This window comes from Hypanus sabinus, chromosome 27 (assembly GCF_030144855.1).
Source record: "Hypanus sabinus isolate sHypSab1 chromosome 27, sHypSab1.hap1, whole genome shotgun sequence".
Classification (NCBI taxonomy): domain Eukaryota; kingdom Metazoa; phylum Chordata; class Chondrichthyes; order Myliobatiformes; family Dasyatidae; genus Hypanus; species Hypanus sabinus.
In genome coordinates, this window is record NC_082732.1 from 45,310,526 (window position 1) to 45,329,094 (window position 18,569).

Sequence of the window (18,569 nt, forward strand, 5' to 3'; positions counted from 1 at the left end):
ACAGTCATCCAGCATGGACGTGCTCCGTTTTACTGCTAACAAAAACCTTTCAGTATTTACTCTACTTCCAGTCTTTTGGAGTTATTGATAATGCATCAACACCATATGCCTCGTTAACAATACTGTTAACCTGCAGAGCAGCTTTGACTGTCCTATGGACATGGACCCCATGATCTCACTGACCCTCCACACTGCCAAGTCTTATCATTAGTATGCTAATCCACCACCCTCACCAATTCTCCAGTGATTCCCATAAGACTACAAAGTGAAAAAAAAACATGATTAGGCCATTCAGCCCATTGAATCTGCTCTGCCATGGCTGAAATTTTTCAATCTCGTTCTCTCCAGAACCCATAACCCCATTTAACCACCCACTACCCAACTGATATTCAGCCTGCCTACTCTCACTCCCTCACCAACCCTGTATCACCAGACTGACCTCCCTGCATCCAGCCCCCACCCCCACCCCTTCCCGAGCACCATCACCCAGACTGAAGGCTGTAAAGGAACTGCCCTATACCTCCATGGAGAAAGAGAAAGGCTTTTGGGCCTACAATTCAATACATGACACTTTACTGACATTATGCCAGTACAATATTCATTGACATGCATTAAACAGATCAGACAACGTCTTCAGCCAGAGAAATGCTATCTAGTCGACACATGCAATTTAATGCAAACAAGCGTGAGGTGTTGCACTTTGGAAGGACAAAGAAGGGTAGGTCTTACACGGTGAGCAGTTGAATACCGTGGAATGTGGAAGAACAGAGGAATCTAGAAATACAGATCCGTAATTCCTCAAAATTGGCATTAAATTGACAGTCATTAAAAAAAGCTTTTGGCACATTGGCCTTCATAAATCAAGGCACTGAGTACAGGAATTGGAGAGTTATGTTGAAGTTGCACATCGCTGGTGCCAAACTGTATGTCTCTGTCATTCCTTTGGATTTTTCAGCTGCGTGGAGAGGGAATCCTGCTGCTTGGGCAACAGCTTGATCTCCATATTGAATGTGATGGCTTGTGTCCTGGTTTGTGTATCACATAGACAGCTAGGGTGCACTATCCATGGTTGACCCCAACCAATGGAGGGCCTCTGGCACTCCTTGGTACACTGGGTGGCAGAACAAATGACTCTGGAAAGTAGCTTGAAGCCACAAATGTTTTCCCAGATATGAAAGCACTACGACTGAAGCTAAAGCAAGTGTGATTTGAGCCATTTTCTCTTATAGGAAAATGTGTTAAAAGTTCATTTTGGTCTTCCAGCTTGCCAGCGACTTCACTGAGCATCACTGGGTTCCATCAAGTCACCTTCCAGGAAAAGTCACTTTTTTTTGAGAATGTGGCCAAGGAAGAGGCTCCAAACGGTACAGTTACGGACGAAGAGATTTACATTGAAGGTCTAAGCTTCAGGGAGGATCAGGCACTGGAAAAGAATTCAGGCAGAAATGCAAGAAACTAGAAATAGTAGCATGTGATTGTGGAAATGAGTGTTGACCAACCAGTCAAACAAACACAGGGTGAAGTAAAGACAGTGAAACAACCTGACTCCACTGTCAGAACAGTGAACGGAGGGATCCTGAGTGACAGTGTCCAAGATGAGATTTTTGAAGAACAAATACCACTGACCAACAATCCCAGGATAAGCAAGGAGCAAATGAATGGTGTTCCTGGAACGGAAAGGAGCCAGCATTTGCCCGATCTGGCCAGAGTGTCTGGAGGTAGACCTGTCCTGTGGGAGGATGCGGAGGAAGCTATGACAAATGAGAACACAAGACTTCTGAACCAAACAGTCCAAGCTCTGTTCTACCGATCAAAGAGGTTCTCCAATAAAGGTGAGACTAGTTTCGGATTATTTACAATTAGTCCTTGTTTGCACAAATCTGTGGATGCAACAGCAGGGTAATGGTGGAAGAGGGCAAACAAGACAGGCCTGGCTACTGCAGCTGGAAGTCACAGTGTGGTCTCTATTGAGTGTAAACCGTTGTCTCCTGTGGGAAGGTTTCGAGGGCCAAATGCAAGCAAGATGGATTAGTTTAGATGGGCATCAAAGTTGGCATGGATGAGATGGACCGAAGGGCCACTTTTCATACTGTATGGCTCTAAAGTTCTATTAGATCCCCACATCTTCACTTCCAGGGAAAACATGCCCAGTTTATCCAGACTTCCCACATAACCAAAGCATTCCATCCCAGGCAGTACCTTGGAAAATCTCCACTGCACGTTCTCCAGTGCATTCATAGCTTTCTATCTAAACAATGGAAAGTGTAACAATACCAATACTTCCACTTTGGCCAAAACAATCTGGACATTAACCTTACAATAGTATCATCAAATAATACAGTTTGGAAACAGGCCACTCGACCCACTTATCCATGTGGGACCCATCTGTGTTAACTCCATGGCCCAGTGCATGCTCAAAGTACTCCAGGTTTTCGGCTGGACAGTTCTTAAACACGGTCACAACCCAGCTTCAAACACACTCTCCAGCAGAGAATCTCACAATCTCACCACTCTCTGGGTGAAGAAGGTGCCCTTCAGACCCTAAAACACTTTACACTAACTCTATGTTCTCTAGTGCTGATAACAAAATGCTTCCTACAGTTTACCTTCTCAATACACCTCACAAATTTATAACCTCAATCATGTCACCTACTCCTCTCCAGAGAGAACAGACCCAGCTTCCCCTCATTACCTAAATCATTTCCCCCATCCCAGTGAATCTCCCTGTACCCTCTTCAGTCCTGTCAGCTCCTTCCCCCATCCCAGTGAATCTCCCTGTACCCTCTCCAGTCCTGTCAGCTCCTTCCCCAATCCCAGTGAATCTCCCTGTACCCTCTCCAGTCCTGTCAGCTCCTTCCCCCATCTCAGTGAATCTCCTTGTACCCTCTCCAGTCCTGTCAGCTCCTTCCCCCATCCCAGTGAATCTCCCTGTACCCTCTTCAGTCCTGTCAGCTCCTTCCCCCATCCCAGTGAATCTCCCTGTACCCTCTTCAGTCCTGTCAACTCCTTTCCCCATCTCAGTGAATCTCCCTGTACCCTCTTCAGTCCTGTCAGCTCCTTCCCTCATCCCAGTGAATCTCCCTGTACCCTCTTCAGTCCTGTCAGCTCCTTCCCTCATCCCAGTGAATCTCCCTGTACCCTCTTCAGTCCTGTCAGCTCCTTCCCTCATCCCAGTGAATCTCCCTGTACCCTCTCCAGTCCTGTCAGCTCCTTCCCCCATCTCAGTGAATCTCCCTGTACCCTCTCCAGTCCTGTCAGCTCCTTCCCCCATCTCAGTGAATCTCCCTGTACCCTCTCCAGTCCTGTCAGCTCCTTACCCCATCCCAGTGAATCTCCCTGTACCCTCTTCAGTCCTGTCAGCTCCTTCCCCCATCCCAGTGAATCTCCCTGTACCCTCTTCAGTCCTGTCAGCTCCTTCCCCCATCTCAGTGAATCTCCTTGTACCCTCTCCAGTCCTGTCAGCTCCTTCCCCCATCTCAGTGAATCTCCCTGTACCCTCTCCAGTCCTGTCAGCTCCTTCCCCCATCCCAGTGAATCTCCCTGTACCCTCTTCAGTCCTGTCAGCTCCTTCCCCCATCCCAGTGAATCTCCTTGTACCCTCTCCAGTCCTGTCAGCTCCTTCCCTCATCCCAGTGAATCTCCCTGTACCCTCTTCAGTCCTGTCAGCTCCTTCCCTCATCCCAGTGAATCTCCCTGTACCCTCTCCACTATCGCCAGCTCCTTCCCTCATCCCAGTGAATCTCCCTGTACCCTCTTCAGTCCTGTCAGCTCCTTCCCCCATTCCAGTGAATCTCCCTGTACCCTCTTCAGTCCTGTCAGCTCCTTCCCCCATCCCAGTGAATCTCCCTGTACCCACTTCAGGCCTGTCAGCTCCTTCCCTCATCCCAGTGAATCTCCCTGTACCCTCTTCAGTCCTGTCAGCTCCTTCCCTCATCCCAGTGAATCTCCCTGTACCCTCTCCACTATCGCCAGCTCCTTCCCTCATCCCAGTGAATCTCCCTGTACCCTCTTCAGTCCTGTCAGCTCCTTCCCCCATCCCAGTGAATCTCCCTGTACCCACTTCAGGCCTGTCAGCTCCTTCCCCCATCTCAGTGAATCTCCCTGTACCCTCTCCAGTCCTGTCAACTCCTTCCCCCATCCCAGTGAATCTCCCTGTACCCTCTTCAGTCCTGTCAGCTCCTTCCCTCATCCCAGTGAATCTCCCTGTACCCTCCCCAGTCCCATCAGCTCCTTTCCCCATCCCTGTACCCTCTTCAGTCCTGTCAGCTCCTTCCCCCATCCCAGTGAATCTCCCTGTACCCTCCCCAGTCCCATCAGCTCCTTTCCCCATCCCTGTACCCTCTCCAGTACCATCAGCTCCTTCCCCCATCCCAGGATTCCCTGTGAATGCAGAGCAGTGTATATCCTTCAGACAGGGCATATGGTGGAAACCCGCATCAAGGAGCACAGGAAGTGGATCCGCTTGGGTTCTCTGAAGATATTGTCGGTAGCAGAACCCTGCATTCGCAATAGCCATAGGATTAACCTTGATGACACAAAACTGCTGTGTCACACCAATGGGTTTTAGAATGCCTGGTAAAGGATGCCATTAAAGTAAACCTAGAGGAAAGAAATTTAACAAAGGCCAAAATATCACTCTAAGTAAGAACAAGATGGGGAACCCAAATGGATGAGGACTAACCAATCAGGAAGGATAGACTAAGGGGGTATAAATACCACTGGACTGGCAATGGCCAGGCATCTTCCCTGAAGAAAATGGCAGAGTTTGTAAGCAATACCTGTACCCAGCTGGAAGCCCAAGAAGAGATTATTGGACCAGTGATAAATTGGCACTGAGGTGGAATAGACCAATGATAGCTTGGCATTGTGTTGGAATGAACCAATGATAGCTTGGCATTGTGTTGGAATGAACCAATGATAGATTAGCACTGTGGCAAACTAACACTGAGATTGTTACTGTGACAGAAAAGCAGAAAATGCTGCAAATCCCCAGCAGGTCAGGCAGCCTCTGTGAAAAGGGAAGCCAAATTAACACCTTGGGCCGAAGATCCTTCATCTGATGGCCTACACTTGCTCCTGTTTGTTGTGTTCCTCATACATGGACAGGATGGGACTAATCTGCAGGGACACAGGTAGGTGTTCCTGTATGATACGGAAGCAGATTATGTGTGATTTTGTGTGATGGATTGCTCCAGTGACCGGCATTAGGACAGCTCGAGATGAGGAGATGTTGTTAGCATGTTCGATTGTCAGTGTGATAAGCTGTTTCTGTGAGGTTTCGTGTTGTGAGGAGTTGGCACTCAGACTGATGGTTATTATGATGGACTGGAGCTGAGAGATAATTGTGTTGTGACTGTTAACATGATTGGTACAGGATAGACTGACACTGTATGGAATGCCTCTGGGTTAAAGTTAACTGCTGTGGTAGACCAGCATCGAAGATTAATAAAGTGACTGAACATGGGATTTGTTGGCACTGTTATTGTTTAAATCAGTAATCATTTTATACAGCAGGATGGTACTGTGATGGACTAATATCAAAACAGCTACCTACATAATGTTGTACTGTTGCAGAGGTGAATTGGGAGGGTATCAGGAAACGTGATGTTGTATTCTGTGTACATACTTTTGTAATAAATGTACTCTGAAGCTTTGATTCTGTTTCTAGTTAGACAATGCTCAGTGACAATCATTGATCGAAGGGCATTGAGCAATGCGGTAGAGCAAAGGGAACTGGCAGAACAGGTCCTTACTTCATTGAAAGTGGCATCACAGGTTGATAGGGTTGTAAAGAAAGCTTTTGCTGCACATTGACTTACATAATCAAAGTACTGAGTACAGGAGATGGGATTTATGGTGAAGTTGTATAAGACATAGGTGAGACTTAATTTGGAGTATTGTGTGCAGTTTTGGTCACCTGCCCACAGGAAAGATATAAATAAGGTTGTAAGAGTACAGAGAAACTTTACAAGGATGTTGCTGGGACTGGAGGACCTGAGTTATAATGAAAGATTGAATAGGTTAGAACTTTATTCCTTGGAATATAAAAGATTGAGGGGAGCTTTGACAGAGGGGTAGAGAAAGCAAGCAGGCTTTATCCACTGAGATTGGGTGAGACTGCAACTAGAGGTCATGGGTTAAGGATGAAATAAGAAATGTTTAATGGGAATATGAGGGAAAACTTCTTCACTCAGAGGGTGGTGAGAGTGCAGAATGAGCTGCCAGTGCAAGTGGTACATGTGAGCTTAATTTCAACATTTAAGAGAAGTTTGGATAGCTAGATGGTAGGGGTATAGAGAGCTATGGTCCTGGTGCAGGGTGTTGGGAGTAGGCAACTTAAATGGCTCAGTATGGACTAGATGGGCCAAAGGACCTGTGTCTGTGCTGTACAGGTAACGTGGAGTGCTGGCAAGTGTACCTGTGGTTCTTATGCATTTGTGTCCAGGCTTGGACTGTCCTGCTGAGAGAGACACTGATACATAACTGTGAGAAGTTGAACCTCAAGGTTGTATATGATATACATACTTTGATAATAAATGCGCTTTGAACTTTGAACTTCCTAAGTTGGTTTCTTATTCAATTAGTTTCCCTGTTCTGCAGTTCAAATGCACACTAGACACAGATGTTTAAATATCTGAGTAGTAAGCAAGAAATACTGAAGAATTTTAACCTTGCTGTCAAAACTTGACAGGTTCAGCAACACCATCTTAAGGAAGATCATCGTCACCAGTAGCATCACAGGGAGAATGCAAGACGTAATACCTCTTCAAAAAGAGTTGTAACTACCTTTCCATTAGAATAGAGTTCAAAGCTAACTTCCTTAGCAATGCAGCAAATCCCAAGATGCTTCCTAGAAAGGTCAGTGATTGAAGGTTCATTTATCATCAAAAGGTACATCTCTGAAATTGCTCTTCTCCAGATAGCCACAAAACCAAGAAAGAAAAAGAATGGCATCAACCCCCAAATCCCACACACCCCGTACAAAAAAATGAACAAAACTGGAACAGGCACATCGGCCACCAAATCCCCACCCCTGTACACAAACAAAATGAGAACGATCAGGTGAAAAACACAGAATACAAAACACTGCAAGACTGAAAAAAATTCTATAGTCCAAGTCCACATCAAAAACGCAGAAAACCTGGGCAGGCACTCAGCAATTTTTCAGGTTGGTCTCTTACATCTATTTCACAGAATTTTATCAAACATGTTTGCAAAATGTGAGACTCCAGCTGCTGACTCTTACTCAATCCACACTCAGCCCTGGTTAAAAAATGACAAAGAGAAGTTTAACAATTCGCCTTTGGCATGTGGGAATATCAGCCTCAAAAGGTTTGTCAACTCTTAACGTTTAATGTTCGCACACAGGAGCAAATTTCATCCTCAGATGCTGCCTGACCTGGTAAGTTCCTCCAACAGATTGTTTGTGGCCAAGACATAGAGGGGTATGGAAGTAATGAGGGCCAGATGTGCAGGTGGGCAAGAAAGGTCGACATGGACAGGATGGGCAAAGGGCCTGGTGCTAGGGATACCTCTATGATTGTGGTGTTTTTGAAGAGGTGTACTCCAATCTCAACCACCATACTCTCCTTCCATCTCTGCAGGAACTGACGCTGCTCAAACTAAAGCTGAAGATGCAAAACCTCGCCATGGGATTCCTCTCCAGAAAACAAAGGCTACCATAACACCCAAGGCCCCCAGAACCAGGAGGGAAGAGGACTGCCAGCCAAGCTTCTATGTTTCTGGAACAAATGGGACTGACTTGTAGGTATTGAGGTAGTTTCATTACAGGTTATGCATAATTGCTGTCTTTCTCACAGATGGCTCAGTTATTTAGAAAGGGATTTTATTGTGGCAAATTGGAGAGGCTGGATGAAATATGTTATAAGCATTCTGGAACAATATCACATGTACAATATGCACAGAGTACAATATTACAGGGAGTGACTGTGTCCACAATGTCAGGGACAGGGTCTGTGCACACGTCACAGACAAGGTCCGTGTACACTATGTCGGAGACAGGGTCCGTGTACACTACATCAGAGACAGGGTCCGTGTACACAATGTCAGAGACAGGGTCCGTGTACACTATGTCGGAGACAGGGTCCGTGTACACTACATCAGAGACAGGGTCCGTGTACACAATGTCAGAGACAGGGTCCGTGTACACTATGTCAGAGACAGGGTCCCTGTACACTATGTCAGAGACAGGGGCTGCATACACAATGTCAGAGACAGGGTCCCTGTACACTATGTCGGAGACAGGGTCCCTGTACACTATGTCAGAGACAGGGGCTGCGTACACAATGTTGGAGACAGGGTCCGCATACACAATGTCTGGGATAGGGTCCGTGTACACAATGTTGGAGACAGGGTCCGTGTACATTATGTCAGAGACAGGGGCCGCGTACACAATGTCGGAGACAGGGTCCCTGTACACTACATCAGAGACAGGGTCTGTGCACACTATGTCAGAGACAGGGGCCACGTACACTATGTCAGAGACAGGGGCTGTGCATACAATGTCAGGGACAGGGTCCCTGTACACTACATCAGAGACAGGGTCTGTGTAAACAATGTCAAAGACAGGGGCCGTGTACACAATGTTGGAGACAGGGTCTGCATACACAATGTCTGGGACAGGGGCCGCGTATGTAATGTCAGAGACGGGGCTGTGTACACAATGTCACAGACATGGGCCGTGTACACAATGTCAAGGATAGGGGCCACATACACAATATCAGGGACAGGGGCCGTGTACACTATGTCATAGAAAGGGTCCGTGTACCCAATGTTACGGGGACGGTCCATGGAGACACATTCTTCTGCCCAACCAATCTATGCCAAGCACAGTGCCTGCCCAGCCATTTCCCAATATCCTGCCCAATCTTTCCTCATAAGATAATCTGCATATTAAATAATTAGATCAATAAGGTAAATCTAATGAGCCTTCTCTGAACTGATTTAATAGAGTAACACACTTCCTGACCAGTATTATAGGAGTGTTCCCTCTCTAGTCTCATCAGTGACTTCCCCAGCCATACACAACGACACTCGGTTATTTTTCCTGTTTCCTTATGTATTGTGGCGTGTTGATTTTTTCCAACCATCTTACACAGCTACACTATGTCTTTCTGTAACCTCCTCAATTCTCCTTTACAATGGTCCAGGTAGGCCCATTATCTTTACCTGCTCCTGCCCCACCGAACTCATGCCTGCATACCTCAACTCCATTCTATCCCTGATGGTTCAGTCCCATCCCACCGATATGTCACATGCTCTCGATCTCCTCAACAACTTTCAAATCCCTAAACATAGCCTCTTCATTTTAACCGTGGCTGTTCAGTCCCTATACACCTCTATCCCCCATCAAGAAGGCCTTAAAACTTTCCGCTTCTTTCTCAACAAAAGACCTCATCAGCTCACCTCCACCACCACCCTCCTCCGTCCACAGAAGTGGTTCTCACCCTCAACAAATTTCTCCTTCAGCTCTTCCCACTTTCTCCAAACACAAGTGGTAGCCATGGGCACTCATAAGGGCCCCAGCTATGCCTGCCTTTTCGCTGGCTGCATAGACCAGGCCAATTTCCAAGCCTTCCCTGGCAATGCTCCCCAACTCTTCCTACACTACGTCAAAGACTGCAGTGTGATGATCCATGCACCCATGCTGAGCTCATCAATTTCATCAACTTTGCCTCTAACTTCCACCCTGCCCTTAAATTCAATTAACCCATTTATGACACCTCACTCCCCTTTCTTGATCTCCAGAGACAAACTGTCAGCCAACATCTTGTATAAACCTGCCGATTCCCATGGTTAGCTTGACAATACCTCTTCCCACCCTGTCTCCAGTAAAAATGCTATTCCTTTTTCTCAGTTGCATCCCTACTGCATCTTTTCCCAAAATGATGCATTCCATTCCAGGACATCTGGAGATGTCCTCCCTCTTCAAAGAAAGGGGATTTCTTCCTTCACCATTGTTGCTGCCCTCACTCAAAAGATTCCTTTTTCTCCAGCCCTTTACCATTCCCACTCACCTGGCTTCACCTATCACTTTCAAGCTAGTCCTCCTTCCCCACCCCCCACCTTTTTATTCTGTTGTCCTCCCCCTTCTTTTCCTGTCCTGATGAAGGTGTCTCGGTCTGAAACCCCGACAGTTTATTTCTTTTCATAGATGCTGCGCTCCTTCAGAATTTTGTGTGTGTTGCTTTCATACAATTTACAATTTACCTTCTTCCCTGTTTTAGTGTCATCAACAAATTTAGCATCCACATCTTCAGTGCCTTTAGCAGAGAACCAGGCCTTTCAGCCCACTCTATCCATTCCAGCCATTCTACTTATCAATACTTGACCTACCCATCTGCAGGTGGGCCACTGTCTTCCAGTTCTTGGTGAACCAAATCTTTCTCTAAATGGTTCATATATGTCATGAAAACCCCTGCCTCCTCCACCACTTCAGGTAGCACCCTCCAGATTCCAGTCACTCCCTGTGTGAAATTCAACCTCAGGTCACCTCTAAACCTCTTTCCTTCTAGCTTATCAGCACTGCCTCTTGTTTCAAGGTCCAACAGCAAGGGGGAAAGCCTCTAACTATCTTCCCTTTGTCCTTTTGTGGCCTCTCAGGTTATTCCTCATCCCCCTCTGGTCCAGAAGAAACAAATCCATTTTATCCAGTCTCTCTTTATAAGTATCGGATGCCAGTGCCACTTGGCAAATGTTTCCCAGGTACTCGACAACCAGGGCCATTGACTGGAGGAAGGACCTTGTATCCGCACTGTGTATATCAGCTGTATCGAGCAGCTGGGGAACATTTTCCAGGAAGGCATTAATCACTGGGCTTCACGAATCAGAATCAGGTTTAACATCACTGGCAGATGTCATGAAATTTGTTGTCTTTGCATCAGCAGTACAACACAATATATAATAATAGAGAGAAAAACATGAATTACAGTAACTATATACATATTAAATAGACAAAATAAGTAAGCAGTGCAAATATTTAAAAAAAATTAAAGTAGTGAGGTCATGTTCACGGGTTCAATATCCATTCAGAAATCAGTTGGCTGAGGGGATGAAGCTGGTCCTGAATCATCAAGTGTGTGTCTTCAGGCTCTGGCATCTCCTTCCTGATGCCAGCAATGTGAAGAGGGCACGTCCTGGGTGGTGGGGGTCTTTAGTGACAGATGCTGCCTTTTTGAGGTATCACTCCTTGAAGATGTTCTGGAGACTACAGAGGCTCGTGCTCATGATGGAGCTGACTGAGCTTACAACTCTCTGAAGCTTACTTTGGTACTATGCAGTATCTATCTCCACCCCCGCCCCCATACCAGACAGTGATACAACCCGTTAGTATGCTCTCCATGGTAATCTGTGGAAATTTGAGAATGTCCTTAGTGACATGCCAGTCACACATCGTCAGGAAACACAAGGAAAATGGACTCACTGGGTTGGTTCAGCATTCACTCTTGTACATTAAGATGTAAAAATATTTCTTTTTAACACAGAATTGTCAGCTTTTGTGAGAGCAGGGGTTGGAAGAGAATAAACGACAATAACAGATGTGACTACATGTTAAAGTGGTGTGAAGTGAATGTATCATCCAACTTCCAATACTTCCAAGAAGGTAAAGGGTCTTTCCAAGCAAGCTACTACAGGCCGGAAGGCGATCTCAGATCTCGATTGGATTGTTTTGTTTCACTCCTGAGGGGAGAGCACACTGCTCTCTAACTCCGGTAATATCTAAGAATGAAGATTTGTTCATCTTTCATTGTCTCCCTCCCCTTCATCCGGTGATAAGATGCACCTTGCACACTCTCTTTACAAACCGTGATTCCCATCTCACTGCCTTGTCCAGTTGTACAGCCTTCTTGTGTGCCTCAGTGCAGTTTCCATACCAGGCAGCAATGGAGCATCCTAACAAGCTGCATTATGGAAACGGTGCTGCAGTGGACAGGAAGGCCCAAAAATGGACAGTCAGAACTGCCCAGTACATGACAGGCACCAGCCTACCCGTCATCAAGAGCATATACACAGAAAGGAGCCGGAACAGGGCCAGTAGCATTATGAAGGATCCCACCCACCCTGTTCACGGACTGTTTGTCCCACTCCCATCAGGGAGGAGGCTACGTAGCATCCACACCAGGACCACCAGACTCAAAAACAGTCACTTTCCCCAAGCAGTAAGTCTGATCAACACCTCCACCCACTAACTTGACCACTAATTTATTACATCCTGTCAGTCACCTTATGTACAGCCTAGCATCAGCTTATGGACATAATATCAATCTACTTAGATATGCTATCTTATGTATTTATGTTTATCATGATTTTTATTTTTGTGTGCTTTATCTTAGTTTTTTTGTGTTGGATTGGATCTGGAGTAACAATTATTTTGATTTCCTTACACTTGTGTGTTGGAAATGACATTAAACGATCTTGAATCTTGTCTGAATCCAGTGGACGCAGAGCTCCAGCACTGTATGTCCTTGTTCCATCCTCTGGATGTGGGTTTAATGTTACTACAGTTATCGGTGCCTTCGTGTATATTGATTATCTCGCCATGTGGTCCCCAGTAATTGGAGGTGAATCAGTACAGCTGGTTCTCCACTTCTCACGTGCAGACGCTCAAGCTCATTGTGATACGTCCACACCACCGTGGACCATCACCTGCAAAGTGAGCACGAGTACGAGACCTTCTGTTTGTGTCTCTGTCCATCAGCCTGTTGTGCTTAATCTGCCTTCAGCAGATGTTTAATCACTTTATGGACATACAATCAATGTATGTATACATGCTATCTTATGTATTCATATTTATTGTGGGGTTTTTTGTGCTGCATCAGATCTGGAGTAACAATTATATCATTCTCCTTTACATTTGTGTACAGGAAATGACATTAAACAATCTTAAATCTTAAAGAAATTAAAAAGTCACTTATTTAGGGTTAGGGTTTGGGTGGTATAGTTGACTGGTGGTGAGAGGCAGTGTTAGGTTTAAGGTTGAGGTTTGGGTGGTATAGTTGACTGGTGGTGTGAGGCAGTGTTAGGTTTAAGGTTGAGGTTTGGGTGGTATAGTTGACTGGTGGTGTGAGGCAGTGTTAGGTTTAAGGTTGGGGTTTGGGTGGTATAGTTGACTGGTGGTGTGAGGCAGTGTTAGGTTTAAGGTTGGGGTTTGGGTGGTATAGTTGACTGGTGGTGTGAGGCAGTGTTAGGTTTAAGGTTGGGGTTTGGGTGGTATAGTTGACTGGTGGTGAGAGGCAGTGTTAGGTTTAAGGTTAGGGTTTGGGTGGTATAGTTGACTGGTGGTGTGAGGCAGTGTTAGGTTTAAGGCTGGGGTTTGGGTGGTATAGTTGACTGGTGGTGTGAGGCAGTGTTAGGTTTAAGGTTGAGGTTTGGGTGGTATAGTTGACTGGTGGTGTGAGGCAGTGTTAGGTTTAAGGTTGGGGTTTGGGTGGTATAGTTGACTGGTGGTGTGAGGCAGTGTTAGGTTTAAGGTTGGGGTTTGGGTGGTATAGTTGACTGGTGGTGAGAGGCAGTGTTAGGTTTAAGGTTGGGGTTTGGGTGGTATAGTTGACTGGTGGTGTGAGGCAGTGTTAGGTTTAAGGTTAGGGTTTGGGTGGTATAGTTGACTGGTGGTGTGAGGCAGTGTTAGGTTTAAGGTTGAGGTTTGGGTGGTATAGTTGACTGGTGGTGTGAGGCAGTGTTAGGTTTAAGGTTGGGGTTTGGGTGGTATAGTTGACTGGTGGTGAGAGGCAGTGTTAGGTTTAAGGTTGGGGTTTGGGTGGTATAGTTGACTGGTGGTGAGAGGCAGTGTTAGGTTTAAGGTTGAGGTTTGGGTGGTATAGTTGACTGGTGGTGTGAGGCAGTGGTTAGGTTTAAGGTTGAGGTTTGGGTGGTATAGTTGACTGGTGGTGTGAGGCAGTGTTAGGTTTAAGGCTGGGGTTTGGGTGGTATAGTTGACTGGTGGTGTGAGGCAGTGTTAGGTTTAAGGTTGAGGTTTGGGTGGTATAGTTGACTGGTGGTGTGAGGCAGTGTTAGGTTTAAGGTTGGGGTTTGGGTGGTATAGTTGACTGGTGGTGTGAGGCAGTGGTTAGGTTTAAGGCTGGGGTTTGGGTGGTATAGTTGACTGGTGGTGTGAGGCAGTGTTAGGTTTAAGGCTGGGGTTTGGGTGGTATAGTTGACTGGTGGTGTGAGGCAGTGTTAGGTTTAAGGCTGGGGTTTGGGTGGTATAGTTGACTGGTGGTGTGAGGCAGTGTTAGGTTTAAGGCTGGGGTTTGGGTGGTATAGTTGACTGGTGGTGTGAGGCAGTGGTTAGGTCTTTCAATACAATTGATCCAGCATCATGAATTCAAAGCTCACTATAGCAGCTCAGGAATTAAATTCATATAAAAAGCATCATTAGTGAGTGGGAAAGGACCAGCATGTCATCAGAAATCATCTTCAGAGGAGTAAATCTGCTGTCCCTCACCAGCTTAGCCTATGTGTCTCCAGCCACACCTAACCACTGCATCACACCAGCATCCCCTAGACCACCCAAACCCTGAGGGGATGTGAGGGAATAATAATTGTCTACTCAATGGAGGGAAACAAGGGAGGGTTAATAATTGCTTGCACAGCCTCTGACATCCATCAGGATATGACGGGATGTTGAGCTATCAGAGCCTTGGTGCTGTCTGACCTGCGTTTGTATACGAAACATGCGAGAATGGACAGAAACCATTAACGTTGACGGTTTGAGGCAGGTCAACATTGGCTGTTTCCAAAAACTACATTTGACATTGTTGTGATGTTTCTCTGATGATAATAATATTCTGCATCTATTAATCTGATAGGTAAGCAGCTTTTAAACCAGATCCCAAACAACAAGCTACTCACCACCAAAGTTGGCCTCTCCTCTGTCCTAAAGAACTACCAACAGGCACTATCCAAATATGGAACAATTATGAATCCAAGGTAAATCATCTCCTCCTTCCAAATTTCTGCATGAGGGAAACATTTCACAGCCCAGAGTAAAGATGTGCTGAACTTTAATCCTTGCACAAATAGTTTAGAGACTAGGATACTGCTCCTGCTGAAACCCTAAAGTGAAGTATTGGGAGCAGTTTTGGGCCCCTTATCTGAGAAGAGACATGCTGGTATTGGAGAGGGTTCAGAGGGGGTTCTTATGAATGATCCTGAGAATGAAAGAGTTGATGTATGAGGAGAGTTTGGTGGCTCTGGACCTGTACTCTCTGTAGTTTACAAGAATGAGGAGGGGATCTCATTGAAGCCTACTGAATATTGAAAGGCTTAGGTGAAGTGGATGTGGAGAGGATGTTTCCTATAGTGGGGGAGTCTGGGACCAGAGGACACAGATAGAGTGGATGTGGAGAGTATGTTTCCTATAGTGGGGGAGTCTAGGACCAAAGGACACAGATAGAGTGGATGTGGAGAGGATGTTTCCTATAGTGGGGGAGTCTAGGACCAGAGGACACAGATAGAGTGGATGTGGAGAGGATGTTTCCTATAGTGGGGGAGTCTAGAGCCAGTGGGCACAGATAGAGTGGATGTGGAGAGGATGTTTCCTATAGTGGAGAAGTCTAGGACCAGAGGACACAGATAGAGTGGATGTGGAGAGGATGTTTCCTATAGTGGGGGAGTCTAGGACCAGGGGACACAGATAGAGTGGATGTGGAGAGGATGTTTCCTATAGTGGGGGAGTCTAGGACCAGGGGACACAGATAGAGTGGATGTGGAGAGGATGTTTCCTATAGTGGGGGAGTCTAGAGCCAGTGGGCACAGATAGAGTGGATGTGGAGAGGATGTTTCCTATAGTGGAGAAGTCTAGGACCAGGGGACACAGATAGAGTGGATGTGGAGAGGATGTTTCCTGTAGTGGGGGAGTCTAGAGCCAGTGGGCACAGATAGAGTGGATGTGGAGAGGATGTTTCCTATAGTGGGGGAGTCTAGGACCAGTGGGCACAGCCTCAGATTAGAGGGACACCCATATAGAACAGAGGTGAGGAGGAATTTCTTTAGCCAGAGGGTTGAAATTGGGGATCTGTAGAATTCATTGCCGTAGACAGCTATGGAATAGGTTCATAGTTGTTGAGTATATTTAAGGCAGAAGTTGATAGGTTCTTGATTAGTCAGGGCATCATAGGTTATGGGAAAAAGACAGGAGAATGGGGTTTAAAGGGATAATAAATTAGCCATAATGGAATGGCAGAGGAGACTCTGTGGGCTGAATGGTCTAATTCTGCTCCTATATCTTGTGGTCTTATGCTCTTATTGTCTTGACAATGAACTATCTGACTGGACGGTTGAGCAAACACTGTTGACCACTGCCTGAGACAAACTTCCACCACATTCATTCACATTACTCAGTCCTCATCATCTGAACCAGCACTTTGGCCTCATGGCTCAGAAAGTTCTTTGCATTTCAGTGTTTGTAGAGTCCGATGAGCTGGTTTCCTCTGCTCCTTCACGTGATGCACTGCAAACCACAATACATCCCTGGGTGAGAACAGCACTCCTCTAATTGTCATCTTTGTTTCTGTCATGGTATGCACTGTCAACAGCCAAACCCAGGTGCAGAGTAATGGCAGACTCCCCTGTAGAAATGGAAACAAGGGATTATGCATAGGAATTCCGACAGAATATCGGTGGATCAACTGATCTACCCCACTAGACAAAACATTCTCAGAACAAGGACCCCGCGATAAGCACTAATCAGGAGTCCACTTTAAATAATCAGTACATGGGAAACCCGTGGCAGTCAAAAGAAACTTGAGAAGATTACCCAGAAAGCAGCACGGGTTCCCTGAGGCCCCTGTTGGTCAGAGTTGACCATGGATGTTGCACCCTGGCTGTTTAGATATGCAAGCCTGGGCAGTAGAATATTGTGAGCAAGCTGTTGTCCATGTAGCAAGCTCCCCCTCTCCACGCATCTGATGAGCCCAAAGGAGCGGCAGAGACTGATACAGTTTGGCACCAGCAGCATCACAGGAGTTGCCAGTCAGCATTGAACTCAATGTTATTTCAGGGACTCCAGCACCGGATTTTACCCTGGAGTTTACTCCTGAAGCCTTCCCTATGAGTGGGTATAGCCGCAAGGCAGTGGAGGTTTAGATTAGAGTTTTCCTTCTCCTAGTGTCATGGTCCAGTCCATGTTCCTTATTCCAGGTTTTCTGGGTTTCCCCAGTTTCTGTTGAGGTAGCTGATTCTGGTTTGAGCTGACCTCATAAATAGCTTCAGGGTTCAGCCTCTGGCTGCTGGATTGTTCCTGTCTGCATACTTCCTCCTCCTCCTCCTCCTGAAGCCTCGCCCTGCTTGGAGCTGTCTGCATACTTCCGCCTCCTCCTCCTCCTCCTCCTCCTCCTGGAGCCTCGCCCTGCTTGGAGCTGTCTGCATACTTCCTCCTCCTTCTCCTCCTCCTCCTCCTCCTCCTCCTCCTGGAGCCTCGCCCTGCTTGGAGCTGTCTGCATACTTCCTCCTCCTCCTCCTCCTCCTCTTGGAGCCTCGCCCTGTTTGGAGCTGTCTGCATACTTCCTCCTCCTCCTCCTCCTCCTCCTCTTGGAGCCTCGCCCTGCTTGGAGCTGTCTGCATACTTCCTCCTCCTTCTCCTCCTCCTCCTCCTCCTCCTCCTCCTGGAGCCTCGCCCTGCTTGGAGCTGTCTGCATACTTCCTCCTCCTTCTCCTCCTCCTCCTCCTCCTCCTCCTCCTGGAGCCTCGCCCTGTTTGGAGCTGTCTGCATACTTCCTCCTCCTCCTCCTCCTCCTTCTCCTCCTGGAGCCTCGCCCTGTTTGGAGCTGTCTGCATACTTCCTCCTCCTCCTCCTCCTGGAGCCTCGCCCTGTTTGGAGCTGTCTGCATACTTCCTCCTCCTCCTCCTCCTCCTCCTTCTCCTCCTGGAGTCTCGCCCTGCTTGGAGCTGTCTGCATACTTCCTCCTCCTTCTCCTCCTCCTCTTCCTCCTTCTCCTCCTCCTCCTCCTCCTGGAGCCTCGCCCTGCTTGGAGCTGTCTGCATACTTCCTCCTCCTCCTCCTCCTCCTGGAGCCTCGCCCTGCTTGGAGCTGTCTGCATACTTCCTCCTCCTCCTCCTCCTCCTCCTCCTCCTGAAGCCTCGCCCTGCTTGGAGCTGTCTGCATACTTCCTCCTCCTCCTCCTCCTGGAGCCTCGCCCTGCTTGGAGCTGTCTGCATACTTCCTCCTCCTCCTCCTCCTGGAGCCTCGCCCTGCTTGGAGCTGTCTGCATACTTCCTCCTCCTCCTCCTCCTGGAGCCTCGCCCTGCTTGGAGCTGTCTGCATACTTCCTCCTCCTCCTCCTCCTCCTCCTCCTGGAGCCTCGCCCTGTTTGGAGCTGTCTGCATACTTCCTCCTCCTCCTCCTCCTCCTCCTCCTCCTCCTGGAGCCTCGCCCTGCTTGGAGCTGTCTGCATACTTACTCCTCCTCCTCCTCCTCCTGGAGCCTCGCCCTGCTTGGAGCTGTCTGCATACTTCCTCCTCCTCCTCCTCCTCCTGGAGCCTCGCCCTGCTTGGAGCTGTCTGCATACTTCCTCCTCCTCCTCCTCCTCCTCCTCCTCCTCCTGGAGCCT

General features: G+C 47.3%; 1 protein-coding gene across 1 annotated transcript in view; it reads left to right on the plus strand.

The window, feature by feature from the left end:
* Positions 1-1,483: 1,483 nt before the first annotated feature.
* LOC132381917 (protein polyglycylase TTLL10-like) overlaps positions 1,484-18,569 on the plus strand; it is a 49,092-nt gene continuing 32,006 nt past the window's right edge. The window contains exons 1-4 of the mRNA XM_059951630.1: positions 1,484-1,832; positions 7,605-7,764; positions 11,505-11,623; positions 14,829-14,949. Of these exons, the coding sequence (XP_059807613.1) occupies positions 1,484-1,832; positions 7,605-7,764; positions 11,505-11,623; positions 14,829-14,949 (749 nt within the window). The remainder of the gene's footprint in view (positions 1,833-7,604; positions 7,765-11,504; positions 11,624-14,828; positions 14,950-18,569) is intronic.